The following is a 14,809-nucleotide window of genomic DNA, read 5'->3' as shown; positions in this document are numbered from 1 at the left end:
GCAGACAGCACATCAACTTTCCAGATGGATTGTTTTTGTGAAATAACCAGTTTATCTTGGCCGGCCATCTCTCTTGGTGAGAAATGAATGGGCAGACAGGCAGCGTAATTGACTGCATTTGGCTTTCACCTTGCCAATAAATACCTCTCCCAGGCAACGCCGCTGACGTCTCTCATATTAGCTCCATCAGTGTCACTCTGACTGAGTGTGGGTACAGGGCGTGTTCATGTGTGTGGAGGGGGCACTGGGAAGGATTGCATGGTTTTCCTCACTTATACACTCAAGAGTGTGTGTGTGTGTGTGTGTCCGTCTCTCCCCATTTGTCCCCTTCTTCATCTCTCTATTTCCGTTTCAGCACTATCCTCAACATTCTGATTGTTAGCTTTCCTCCCGTTTTAATGTGGAGGCAGATGGCATCAAAACATCCCGATGACACATTGTGTTTAGAGTGCGGTCTAATGACAGTGTAGATGGTTGTGGGGGGGGGGGGGGGGGGAGTGTGTTGGCAGTTTCAGCTCCACCGAGGAACAAGAGAACCCTGTGATGATGACGACGGTGTTGATGCATCGAAGTCCCCGAGGCGCACACACAGGTTTTGGTAGCTACACGCACATAATGCATGCACAGAAAACGTTAGGTTTCCCCTCGCCGACTAATGCAGTCTGTCACTTGGAAGGAATGCGGGCATGATATAGAGATATGTAATTCCATCTTCATAGAAAAACGATAAGCTGTCGGGAATGTGGGCCACATTAGAATTATAGCCGTGATTGTCGGACTAACAGGATTCTCTCTTCCCACTCTCCTCTACCTCTCTTGACTCCCTGATTCGGTCACCCGTTCCAACCCAAATTGGATTTTTATTTGCCAGTGCCTGTACACACCTCATCTGCCACACTCAATGGCCTCTTTTTCTGATAGGAAACCTCTGTCGTTTCATTTCCACCTCTCGCTCTCGCCTTTTCCCGTGCATCCCATCAGCTCATTCTTTACAAGAGGATTAGATTCTCTCACTCTGTCTCTCCTCTCTCTTCTCCTCCTCCTCCTTAAAGTCGCCAACATTAAATCAAATTAGGGTCAATGGTGCAGTGTGGGAGCTAATCCGGCTGCACAAAGAGGCTTAGAAGATGTGCCTCCTGTTCCCAGATATTATTAAAAGTCAGCTGTGAAATAACAATTTCCCCCATCAAAGCTGCAAGCAGATTTAGGGGCCAGGTCTGTTAGATAGTAGTCAGACACATAAACATCTGAGCTTGAGGACAAAGTGACATGCACGGCACAACAACTCTCACAGGAAAGAATATACGTTCAAACCAATCTGTCGACTTCAGGAATTGGTATGTTGCTAAATGTATTAGACAGTCTCATTCACCCATCCAATTTAAAATACATAACCATAACATACATTTTCATATTCCATATAAGATACCATTATTATCTCTGCCAGGAGAATCATGCAATTGCTTCTGTGTGCATGGCGGCAATCGAGAGTGAATCTGTGAGTGAATGAATGTGCACATTGGTGTCTGTCCGTGGCTGATCTTGCGTTCTGATGCAGCAAACTGCATACTTTTTTGGCTGCATGCTCAAGGGCCTCTTGTGGTTGCGTTGACTCCCATTTTCAAACTTCCATTGCCTGTTTTATACTTCTCATGACTTCCGACTGACTCCTCACTCACTACGCCCGTAACGCGGATCTCAGACACGGCCGTTTTAGACTTCTGCATAGATTAAAATGAGAGCGTGTCTGTTGTGTGAGGGAAAACTACATCTGATAGACTTGTGGTGTAGACAGGGTGTTAGCCAATTGTGGGTTGTGTTCGTTCAGTCAGATATTACAGCAGTGGTTCGTGGCAGTCAGAGATGACAGCACTCTATGGAGCGCACCTTTGTTAACTCCTGTGGAGCAGTGGAAACTAAAATGACAATAGAAATACCTTTCTAGAAGTTTATAACACCTTTGAAAACTGCAATGGGTATTGGCTGTAACTAGCGATATAATTGAATGAAAAAGAAACCTGGGTTAGGGTTTCATATAATCTGTTTTCCATCTCTCTTTTGCAGGGTACATTACAGAAGTTTGTGGACGACCTGTTTGAGACCATCTTCAGCACGGCCCATCGAGGCAGCGCCCTGCCACTGGCCATCAAATACATGTTTGACTTCTTGGATGAGCAGGCCGACAAACACAGCATCCATGACCCGCATGTCCGACACACATGGAAGAGCAACTGGTGAGTTGAGCAGTTCAAGCACCTGAATCTGCACATACCTTTAAACACAGAAACGTGCACACACATGTTAGACATAGTGGGCTCAGGTCAAGAACACTTGAGAAACTGGTGATGCAGTTCCTTGGATCTTTGACAGACACATTATTGACATATAGTCTTAATACACAAGTGGGGTGCCTTTGGCTCCATTCATGGCCTTTTCTTTCTGCACTGTTAGTTAATGCACTGTAGACACAGTACATTTTGGCATATTTCACATAGCATTGCCCTGGTTTTGCCCTGTGTCAGTGCCAAGCTTCACCACACGGCTCTTCCCTTCCTAATATCCATTAACCACAGGGGCTTGTAATCTTCATTAAAGCCATCCACAAGGGGCTAATCCAATTGGATGGCAAGACTCTCTATCTATTATCATAGGTAACTGGGCCAAAAATCGCCTGTCACTGTGAAAAGCCCCATAGTGACAAATGTACGCTCCCAGGTGAAGGAAGTACACCCCTAAATTAATATCTGCTGATTAATTTAGACCATACTGACCTCTGTGAGCCCACCTTAAGCGGTTGGTAGGGGTTAAATAACCAACAGTGCAACAGAATGCAGTGAGGAGAGAAATGAAATGGCGAAGAAAGGGAAGTGAACTCAGTGGGAGTTAAATGCGCACTAATATCTCATTAGCTTCCTGGCCTTTGCCAAAATCCCAGCATGCATCACTCAGCCCAAGGCTCAGGGGAACCATGGAGATGGGAGAATTGATAGAATTGATGTGCATTAAGGGACAAAGGCTAAAGAAGGGGGGAAAATAATATTTACTTTATGCTATGGTCTTAATTTTCTTTTTCTGCGTCTGTTATTGGGCCATTTGCAGTTTGTCTTAAGTGTTTTCGGAGGGTGCAGCAGGTCGCTTTTACATTGGACTCTTAATGGAAAGGGCTCTCACTAGAAGGCTGTGAATGAATAGCAGTTTATCATCACACACCATCACAAAAAGCCACTTAGATTGCACACAACAGTTTGTGCTGATGCCACCATAGATATCTTCTCTGTGTGAGGTGTGCATATGCCTGTGTCTTTTCACGTCTTACTGTGTGTGCTTACCCGTACCCTTTAATCGTCTCAAAAGGGAGTGCAATGTCCGCAACAACAAAAGCCTTCGTTTTTTCTAATGGTAGAGAATAATAATGCCAGTATCCCTCCCATACTGGGCCCCCTGTCCCATTAAAACCTACCAGGCCCATCGTCATCACACACGCTATTAACTTCAACCCATCACTGCAGCCAGACCTATTCACCCGACTACTACCCCCATCAGAGCTCCACTGTACATCCTCTGATGCAGTCCTAATGCCAGATCATCTCTCAGCCTGTGGTGCCTCAGGGCCTAGATGGTTACAAGTTAGCTTCTTGTATCATCATATTATGATGTTTGTAAATGACCCACTAACCAACCATTAGTTTTTCAAAACTATCGTCAAAAGCTTTACTTTGCATAGCTGAGAATGGAATTAGACCTGGAACCTCATCAAGGTTTTAAAGTAAACTGTTATGCATATGTCAATTTTAATTGTGCAAGTCAAATTCAGTTAAAGTGCTATTTCTGCATTGTGTGACAGAGCTGTAATTTGTGTGTGTGTGTGTGTGTGTACAGTAAGTGTGTGGCTGCATGAGTCACTGGCTCCAAGAGCATCTCCAGATGGTATCTTTTGGATTAGTGGCAGCGTCTCCTCTCAGCCTCACTCTTCTGTATTTGGTGTTTGTGTCTCTGTCTGCGGTGTTTGTCATGTTGAGATGCAACAGACAGAATTTTAATTATTGTGCAAACCTGGCACACACCCTCATCTTCTCTGCATGCAGATAACTACCGATCCGCTGTCATACCACCATCCCAGCCCACTCTGATTGTTAATGGCATCCCGAGGACTTTTAGGGTTGAGTTAATTATCTGGAATCTGTAAAATGATATGGTGTGTAATTTACAGAAAGTTTCCAATCAGTTTAAGCTCTTTTTCTCCGGACACACAGCTCGCTCAGTGAGTGATCGGAACTTGCCATTCACATGAAAGGTTTTGCCTTTTTGCCTACTCCAGTTGGAACAATGCCCAGTCGGGTCACCTTTGTAAAGCTGTTCATTCAAACCTTAGATCGCTGCATGAAAAAGGTCAGGCTTGGTCAGTTCCCTGCCTGTGCTGTAATGCCAACATCTGTGACCCAAGCAACTTCATTAGGCTCGTCTACAGGAATGGGACAATATCCCACAACTGCGGATTCAGTGGCTCTGTGTGCAAACTGCAAGAGACATGCTGCTGAAGGGAGACTTGTTGGTGTGGATGTACTTATGTGTTCCTTTCGTTGTTGTCATTTGTATAGCGCCTTTCAAAATGTTAAGAACTGACCTGATAAACAGTAGATATGGTTTACAGTAGTGTGATTGTTTTTGCTGCCTGACGATTGAAAGGTTTTCTCAATACTGGTTGGTAAACTTTCCTTCTTGAAGAGATGAGGATTAACAGAGTTGATTTTAAGTGGGCTTACACTTCGCATTAGTAATAAAATGAGTAGTTGCCTCTTTGGAAAGGATAATGTACTCTGATTCATGAAAGAGATTTTCCGATACCAAACACCATTTAGTAAATAACGCTACTGTACAAACTGTTGCTATTATCAAATGCTTCTTGTTGGAGTAGTGGACAAACACTTATCTTAAGTCAGTTTGAATTCATAGCATTGTGTAGTCTTAAATTGATGGGCAGGGAAATAGTCCTTTATTAAATGGACTCCACCAGCATAACTCCTCTCGGATGAAAGATGCCCTTGATCTTGGCAGCTGATATTTAACCTAATCCCTGACCAAATGGACTGATTATATCCATCCCTCAGCTTCTTAAAACTACTCGGCACAAGTTAACCGCTGACAAATTATGTGCTTTGACTATTTCCAACACTATAGGCACTGTGTAGATGTTATTATGGGGTCATGTGGGGAAGCTCATCATCGTAGTCTCCACTGCCCCATTTAAATAGAACATAGCTCAAAGCTCAGGGCAGCTGAGGCAGATTGACAACTATCAAGGCAGCACAGCAGTGGTGTTAATATCCCTTTGATCCCTGCACCTAATCCCACTAGATTCTTTGCTCAGATTAATTTTAAAGTCTTAATGCGGAGTTTTCCTTTCTCTGAGTCCAAATCCTCTTTTGTTAGATTGCACATCTGAATTGGCTTTGTGGGTGGTTGTGCAATGACAAATGCATTGTGGGATGATAGGGGAGCCCCGGTGGTATTTAAATGATTGCATTTCAGTTTGTATTGTTTTCTTTCCCCTCATCCTTTGATATTGTGCCCCACAGAGACACGCCTATGCAGGTTAGACTGCAGTGTCCTTCCTGTTTGATTTTTGCCACGTTAGCTAAAAATGCGTAGCCAAGAGAATAGTAAAGAAATAGAGATCCAAGTAGCTCAGCTCTTTCCTAATGCCACCTGAGCCCATTCACTGCAACACACAGATAAAGCTGGCCCTATATCTTTTCATTTTGGCAAAAACAAGCCCAGCAAATAAACAGACTTGTATATTTTTATTATTCTGGACGGGCACAAAATAGGACCCACTTGCACAAACAAGGCAATATGAACCGTGTCACTGTGCGGCCCCCAGCGACGACCCCTGGAAAAAAACAAGAGCCAGCCACCACCTGGTTTTAAAGATAAAGGCTTTATTGAACTGAACACACATCAAATAGAGCACACCAGCAACAACAGGGCCTGTATACTAGCTTTGCAAAGTGAATGAATCCTCGTTCCCCTTCTGGTGCATAATATGTTCATGTATATTGCCTGACTGGCTGTAGGAAATATGAAAATGGCATCAGAGCAGTTCAAATGGACACAGACTGTTTCACAAAAGGCTATTTGGGTGTTCTGTCACTGAGATGCAACTGAACAATATATGCAAAAGAAATTTTAGCTGCAGCACACGTACATACATTATTAAAAAAATGATGAAAAATAAAAGTATTCAACTTGTGTTATCGCAACTAAATTCCTTTGTTCTCTTTGTCCTTTTTCCTGCAGCCTACCTCTGCGTTTCTGGGTGAATGTGATCAAGAACCCCCAGTTTGTGTTTGACATACACAAGAGCAGCATCACAGATGCCTGTCTGTCTGTGGTGGCCCAGACCTTCATGGACTCCTGCTCCACCTCAGAACACCGCCTTGGGAAGGACTCACCCTCCAACAAGCTGCTTTATGCCAAGGACATTCCCAGCTACAAGAGCTGGGTGGAGAGGTGAGCTGTTGATAAATGTGCACAACAAACACTGGATGGATGAGGAGAGGAAGTGTGTGTGCGTGTGTGTGGGGTGGGCTTTTATTTGAGTGAAAACATCAGAAAGCCTACATTAGCCATGTTTCATTCCAACACACACACACAATGCGACTGTAGCTCTGTGATCTATGGGCCATGAAACACAATCCAAATTACAACACAGTGAGAATGGATGGGAACGCCCAGGGCATGAGATCTACAGTACAGAGAAGTGCAAAAGTGTGTTTGTGTGGAAAGAGAGAGTAAGAGAGAAATCATTGTTAAGAATAGCAGGCAATTTGTTAAAATGAGATTTTTATTAAATTTATTTGTTAGCAGGGGAGTCAAAGAGGTCCTGAATAAAAGATGGGGTAGTCTGAAGCGGTTTAGACGAGAATATATGTGCGCTGCTTGAATGTGTGGAAGAAAATGGGGAGCTTCAGGCTCAGAACCACACTCATTAGTCCCATATGTGTCTGCAGTGTCCCATAAACACAAATAGGTGTGAGGGTCATCTGCTGATTCATGCATGGATGTGTTTGAATACTGTAAGCTGAAAAATGATCAGTGTGAACAGAGAATGCAGCAACTGCCACGTCTGCTGCTCATTCAGCACTTCTCTATCGGGACATGTAGACATTGAATTGTTACTGTTCTGCAGTCAATCTACAAAATGCTCAACGACTAAATGATGCATATTTCGGGTTTGGAGGCAGTGCAATTGGGCAGCGCCATGATACCCCACAAAGCGTTTTACCTGCGACAGTATGTTATTAATATGCCTTAAAATATTGTCTTAATATATGCGATAAGAATGTCTCAAAAAAGTCATACAGTATTTAATACAAATAATTGCCATAAATATGTGCTAATATAGCATGACATAAAATAGTATAGTACAGTACCCCATGGAAATGCCTAAATAAAGTCATATAAAAGTGTGATAGTCTAGTATGCCATTAAATGCAATTGCATAGTATCCAATACAAATGTCAAAGTAGTATGTCATAAAATATGAAAAAATGCCTGCGAAGTGAAGCTGGCAAGTGAAATATTGATACTTCATTTGAAGTGGGTGAGTTAATGGTCTCCAGACAATGATAGCATGGCCCTTATTGCAACTATGCAATAAAGACCTGACCACAAAAGACTTCTGTATTGATTCAAATTGAATATGTCCTGTCAGTCACATAAGAGACAAACAACAAGCTTGTAGAAGGCATGCTGGGAAAAAAAAAGGTTGATTATCTTTAGCATTTTTGATAAACACATCAAGTCTCGGCCTAATATTGGAACGGTCTTGAAAACAACCTCACAACACGTTTTCAAAGCATAGGATTTTAGTTTTGTTCTCTGCACAACAATCCCCTGCGAGGAGCTCCCTACAACTGCCCTCCAGCACTGGACAGGTGTTGATGTGTGGGACCTCTGTGCAAAGGCTATGAGTAATATCCACCTGCCCTTTTCCTTTGCTCAGTTTGCTCTGAAGACTTGCTCCCTGGCAAATCCATCTCTCCCTCACACATGCCCAGAATTATCCAGCCAAACACCAGGCCTGTCCTCGAGCAGCTACAGAAATGTAATATGTAAATAACCAGCTTTAATCAACATAGTTGATAGGGGCAACACAGCTGCTGTCGACACTGACTGATTACCCTTACCTCAATGCAGTGTGTGTGTGTATGTGTTCAAGGTTGAAATCTGAGGCCTGTTCCTATGCTCCAAGGGAAACAGCAGCACTATATGTATGTTATTTCCCAAATATAGTCCTAACAAGTGTTTGCTTTGTGTTATTCCTCCCTGTCTCTTTTAATAGGTACTATTCAGACATTAGTAAGATGCAAGCGATCAGCGACCAGGACATGAATGCCTACTTGGCAGAACAGTCAAGGATGCACATGAATGAGTTCAACTCCATGAGCTCTCTCAGTGAGATTTACTCTTATGTGGGGAAATACACTGAGGAGGTATGTAATACTGAGACGTGCACTTACTACACTTCAAGTCAACACTGTGTCATCATTATCTAAGATGTAGTCCATTGCATACATACTGATGTTATTGATCTTTGGTAAGCAGAGTTAAAGGAATATTCCACTGAAAAAGAGTGTTGAGGAACGGCAGCTGTTGTCATCTTAGACTCACATCACTTACTATGGATTCCAAAATAATTGCCTTACCACCAACTTGTTGTTGCTCCATTTCCTGTAATGATTCAGCCCTACAAGTAGATGAGGAAAAATAGATGTTTTAATACTTTTTTGGTAACTGCCGTGTATCCAAGCTGACAACCTCCACAAGGAGGAAGCTACAATGTTTTTACGTGGAGGATTCCTTTAACTGTTTTTAAAGTTTGCCGTTTTGTCAGTACGCACAGCAGTGATCCATGTCATCAAGATATTCCATTTACTAGAGTACATATTTTCTACAGCAGTATTTCCATAATGAAATATAAAACACATTGGAAAATCTTGAATAGTTATGACTTTTGGTGTCTAATGTCTTTGTGTTTACCTCACTGTCCTGCTGGTAGATTGTTTGTTCACTGGAGCAGGACGATGCAGCCCGGAAACAAAGGCTGGCCTTCAAGCTGGAGCAGGTGGTGGCCTTCATGAGTCTGGAGAGCTGAGGACCGCACTTCCCAGGGCGCACTGGGAAAAGACCCCATCAGAAACCGAGCCGTGCCTGAGCGAAGACCTGTCCCCATCTTTTTCATCATGTGACTTCCTCCCTCCGCCTTTCAAAGATGATGACTTCTTCCTTGACCTTTTTCTGCTTCCTCCTCCCCAAGAAATATTTTGTTTTCCTCATCCACTCTGCTGCATAGACTAGTTTACCTGAAGATATCTCAAGGGTGGTTTCGGGACTGAGGTCGGCATTTCCCACAGTGCAATGCGGGGGATCCCTCAGCGTCACCACAGAGAAAGCTTCAAGGGGTGATTGCTTGAAAGCTGGCCATATTGGCATACTTCAGTCCCCCTGCTGGAAGAAAAGAGGGGGAAAAACATTTTTATGTTGCCTTTAAGAATTTACACTGATAGGTAATTCTTTAAAAACCATGTTGGGTGTCCATTTTGTTGAGAACTTTTTTCAGAAGTAGGATTGTGAAAATAAAAACATCTCTAGAGTCCAGTTTATTGTAGTTCTATATTCAATGTACGGAATCAAGAGGAAACATCCAAAATGATGCCTGCAAGCCAAATGAACACCTCTGAAGAAAATTAATGCAAGGACGGGTTTGCCAAGTTTACACTGTACCTACAAGCGAAGCATACATATCTGCGAAATTTGGGGCGAGTCCAGGCAAAACCAGAATGTTCTTGTGCGCTCTCTCTCATTGTAGCTGGAGTTGTAATTAAGAAAACGACTGATGGGGGTAAAGGAAGAATTAGTGCTTCTCTGAACTTTTCCGTAATTGAAACGTGGCTGACACTAAAACTTTAAATACCAGAACATCCCCAAACTATATCCCCTTACAACATACGCACATTTTCCCTGCCCAGCATACATTTACTTCGAAGAAAATGCTCATGATTTCTGCTTTCATCTGGCTAATGCAAAATTAACCTATTAAACAAAACCCTGGAGGTCCTGAGCCAAGTTGGATCCTCTGTAAGAAGCACACAACCAACTCTGGACAACAGTGTTTTTGACTGCTAATCCAAACACCAGGAGCAGTCTTTCTCTGGCTCTAGCCACTTCCAATCTTGTGTCGCCACTGCGACAGTCTATCAAAGCACACATACACGCACAGATACACACACACACACAATCAGCAGCTGCACAAGATCCTGACTGCCCAGATATCTACGCCAACCCTGGAGGAGGTAAAGGGAAAAGCTGACTGAAATGTACTGGGTAAGAAACTGCGTGAACATTTAAAATCAGAAGAATGATTCAGTACAGATAGCCTGAGACGGCTCCCTAACGGGGCTCTGTTGTGAGAGTAGCACTTCTTTCCCAGGATGTTCTCATTTAAAGACTTTTGTGTGGAGAAATCAAACAAGATGGACTCAGTCGGTCAGCCAAAAAACCAAAGGAGCTTGAAATTTTCAAAACGGTCAAAAATGTATTTGTAAAGTGCCACTGAGGAACTGACGAAAAAGGACTAAGAAAAATACAACCACTTCTAGGACAAAAAAATATTGTGACTGAAACTTTACGAAACTTGTGATTTTTCTGACCTCAGTGTGTCGAGGTGAGAGGCTCTGTGGGCGAGGTGATCCGATCCTCCTTCCTCTTTCCATCGTCCCGGGTCTCTCCAGTTCTCGGCACACCGTTCACCCTCGTGTCCGGCTCCTGACTTACCAGTTTTCTTTTCTGTTTTGCACAAGCATTGGAGATGGTAGCTAGTTGCATACAGCAAAAACCTTAACTGTTGAGGCGCTCTTGTCTGTATTAGTGTAGTTGTCCTCAGTGGCGGCAGGGGGGGGCCTTCTCCAAGCCTCGAAAAAAAGAAGAAAAAAAAAAAAATCGAATAAAGCAGAGCAGGAACAGAACAGGAAGTGAGCATCACGGCAGGATAAACAGAAAATGTTAGACATTAACAGTAGATATGACTTGTTGGAGAGAGTAATTGAAAGAGAGATGATGGAGGCGCCCTCCGTACCTTTTGACCTCTGCCCTTTCTTTTGCCTTGACAACGTGCCCCATGTGGTGATGTGAATGTGTGAAGACCGCCCTAGGTCCACCTTGGGTCCTTTATTGGCTTTTTAAGCGCATGTAAAACGTAAACAATTTAAGAAACTTATTTAAAAAAAAGTGAAAAATAAGAAAATTAAGCCTTGCAATGATGATGTGGATGTGTTCTTTTATCTTTCTTTTGCTTGGAAGAATCAAGATGGAAAAAGTGGATTGTTCATGTAATAAAAACTATAACTTTCGTTTAAGGTGGAACCTTTATCCATTTCAACCCCTGATGCAGAACCTCATGCCCATAGTTTTTGTGAAGTTTTAGATGCTGAATAAAACAGATGATATATACCCTTGCATGTTGACCTATTTGGATGGTATGAAATAGAACTGCCTTGCTCAAAGATATTTATAAACTTCTACTACTACTTGGGACTTTAAAATAATTTACAATCAACTGTTAATTTTAAGATTATGGATCTCACGTAAAGATAACATGAACCCTGTTTTGAATTTCTTGTCCCTTTTACTGTGGCCTCCATTACAGGCCTTCAGTGTTTTGTGACAGCTGTGTCTTTTAGTTGTGATTCACAGAAGATGCAAGTCTAATCTTGCTTTGTCTTTGCTATTACATTATAGTTTTATTACTTGGTAATTTCATCATGATAATTACTTACAATTTTGTTCTCCATCAGTTAAGCCCAGAACAGAAAACATGTTTAATTATGAAGCTGTTTTCAAATAACTAAAGATGATCACTTATTAAAGCAAACAGATATGGTTCGACAAAGGTTAATTTCATAAAAAGCAACAAAAAAGTTCATCAGTTTGCCACCGTATGTGTCACAAAATAAAAATGTAAGAAAGAAAAGAACACCCTGAAGAATGAATGTATACATGTGCTTTAGCATACAGATAAACAGAATTTTATAACAAGAAAGGCTTATTAGGCTTAATAGTAGACTTATGTTTAAGACTGAGTTTGGCAAGTAAATGTTTCTTTCTTAGCCCTTGTGTCAAATGTATGTAAGATAGCTAAGTCATTTTCCATTAATTACTATCTGCAGCTATACAGAATGTCTGTTGTTTCATCTTGGAGGGGTACATTCACAAGGTGTTTGCTGGACATGTTATTTAGTAAATTTATTCCACTCAGTTATTGGAAAAAGATTGATTTAGGGACTTGACATAATTAATTCATGCAAAGCTTGCATTGATATTGTTAGAAACATAACTGAACCCCTTTCATTCATGTAGCCAATGATAACTCTGTCTAGATACCCAAAGTTTCCCCTCACAGCTGTGTGTTGAAAAAACAATAAGGTGCGAGTCCTGGACTGTCATTGTGAATCTACCCCCCAGTGTAACATCCTGTATTTCATTTCTCCCTGCCCTTTCCCTTCCCCTGTAACAAAGGTTGTCTGCTTTTAGCCACCTTGTGTTGCCAACACCACAGATAAAGTTTCCACCTTCAAACGTTTTGTAGGAACTGAAAATGTCCTCCTTGCTCAGTGTTATAGCAGGTGTTACAGAAACATGCTAGAAAAGACTTTTACTAGACCATATTTGAAAGATAAAGAGTATCTTATCAAGAGACAAAACTGAAACCTGGGGGATATAAGGCGAGCTTCTCTAACTTTGTTATAATTGTATACCTGTGTATGTAAATATAATGCATTCCTATTTTGCAGTCAAGAACAAAATACTATTTGTAATATAGAATAAACTTTATTATGAAACCAAGCATTTCATTATTGTTTTTTATTTTTGATTGTACTAACCCTCTTACAAGACTGCAGGCTGCAAATTGAGCAAAGTGTAAATAAAAAAATGTATGGTATATCATGAAAATTTCACAATGAAGTATGTCATAAAACAAATCATGGCAAAGTATCTGTGTCTTGAAAAGTCATACAAAGAAGGTTATAAAATGCAATAGAAGAAGTGATAGTGTATGTCATTAAAAAGCATTACTTATGTATGTCAGAAGCTCCTAGTATAGGGGGACATGGCAGAGACACTACAGTATGCTGAAGAAGTTATAGTATGCCGTGGAGAAGTCATGATATATTAAAGGTTGAGAAAAAAACCATAGTATAGCATGTTGATAACAGTCATAGTATAGCATGTCGAAAAAAGATGTAAAATACATCTTCCCAACTTTGACAACCACTCCAATTTCCAAGTTGGATTCGGTCGTTAGAAACTGGCTGATGGGTTTTCTTCTGTAATTATTAATTTAAACTGGCTCACTATTCACTATTCCAAGTGATGCAAATGCTGCTTAACTCCTAATCTCAGTAAAATAAACTCCATGGGGTAAATCCATGGATCTTATTCATATTGTCAAGAGGCAAGTTACACAATATTGTCTCTGGTGTAATGAGACATGATGCAGCCCTGGTCATTATAACGCAGTAAAAGCAACATCTGCTGCCAAAATAATTAGGAAACAGCAGCATTGGTAAAGACTAGTTGAACCCATGAGCTTCTTCCTCTTGAAGCCAATAGTAGTCCTGAAGTCATTCAAGAAATCAAAGCGGTAAATCCCTGCCTCTAAGCATCAGTCTACAAAGCGTAGCTCGAGTTATGTAGTATACACACAACTGGTTCTAAAATCTGGATCATTCAATATGATACATCAAAGGCAAACACATTTGAATGTACTAATTTTCTGATTTGTGGCAGCTTCTATCTATCTCACAAAACAAACAGCTTCCACGACAACATCAACTTTTTCAACTGGTACAGATGCACGATGACTCATATCACTACCCCAGTACAACAAGGCCATCTTGAAACACCTTCCATAAGGCACACGGGGCTTTAAAAGTCAGAGGTACGCTTAAAAAAAATAAAAGACAAGTAGAAGGAAAACAGGAGTGACAGATGAGGAAATAGAAAGTTCTGTGTAGCAAAGGAGGGCAAGGAAGGTGTGAAGTGTAGATAACAGAGTGACAACCCGCTGGAGGGGTATGCCCATAGACCGGAGGCTGCAGCACTCCGGCAAGCTGAGGAGCTGACGGGGATGAGAGATTGAATTGGCCCAGTGTCACCCTCCATATACCAACCAGTGAACTGGGGGTAATGGGTGAGAAAGAGAAAGAGGGGAGGTGGAAGGAGAGAGAGGAAAAAGAGGCAGGGAGAGGAGTGGGGGCCGTCAAGTGTCACCCTAATTTTCTGACTAGTGAGGTGGGAATAATGGAAGGGAGGAGAGAGGCAACTCTGAGGGGTGATGGGTTGAGAGGTAGCGAAGGGGGCAGGATGATATAGAGCCAGCTATGATTGCTTTGCACCAGGGGTGGTTCTCCACACTCCCATGATCACTGCAGCCCTTTCATCCCAAACCCCCCCCCCCCCCCCCACCCCTCCATTACATCAACAGACACTGATGTGATGTGGCCATAGCAAAAGAAGAAGAAAAAGAAAAAAAGATTGCGCCTGTTCACATGGAGATAGAGTTATGGACAGGCGAGGAGAAGAGAGGAATTTGGTGCTGTTAAGGCAATCAGTGTTGGAGGGCATGAGGGGTTACAGGATTGGGTAATCGATAAGGTAGAACCTGCAGCTTTGGGGACTTGAACCCACATTCATCCCCTGGCCACCTCAGCTTAAAAGACATATCTTCAAGACAAGAGACTATTAGATT

General features: G+C 42.0%; 1 protein-coding gene and 1 long non-coding RNA gene across 2 annotated transcripts in view; one reads left to right on the top strand and one right to left on the bottom strand.

The window, feature by feature from the left end:
• The window catches only part of plxna4 (plexin A4), a 182,092-nt gene extending 172,783 nt beyond the window's left edge, over nt 1–9,309 (top strand). The window contains exons 28-31 of the mRNA XM_076111514.1: nt 2,065–2,234; nt 6,298–6,510; nt 8,345–8,495; nt 9,062–9,309. Coding sequence (XP_075967629.1) covers nt 2,065–2,234; nt 6,298–6,510; nt 8,345–8,495; nt 9,062–9,157 — 630 coding nt within the window. The 3' untranslated portion in view covers nt 9,158–9,309. The remainder of the gene's footprint in view (nt 1–2,064; nt 2,235–6,297; nt 6,511–8,344; nt 8,496–9,061) is intronic.
• LOC142970976 (uncharacterized) overlaps nt 7,343–14,809 on the bottom strand; it is a 67,859-nt gene continuing 60,392 nt past the window's right edge. Inside the window, exons 3-5 of the long non-coding RNA XR_012959323.1 lie at nt 10,713–10,973; nt 9,043–9,510; nt 7,343–8,749 (exon numbers count right to left, since the gene is read on the bottom strand). This is a non-coding gene — a long non-coding RNA (uncharacterized LOC142970976). The remainder of the gene's footprint in view (nt 8,750–9,042; nt 9,511–10,712; nt 10,974–14,809) is intronic.

The sequence above is a fragment of the Anarhichas minor genome, unplaced genomic scaffold (assembly GCF_050575085.1).
Source record: "Anarhichas minor isolate MPS153535 unplaced genomic scaffold, ASM5057508v1 ptg000045l, whole genome shotgun sequence".
In the NCBI taxonomy this organism is placed as follows: domain Eukaryota; kingdom Metazoa; phylum Chordata; class Actinopteri; order Perciformes; family Anarhichadidae; genus Anarhichas; species Anarhichas minor.
This window is presented reverse-complemented; position numbering and strand designations above follow the sequence as displayed.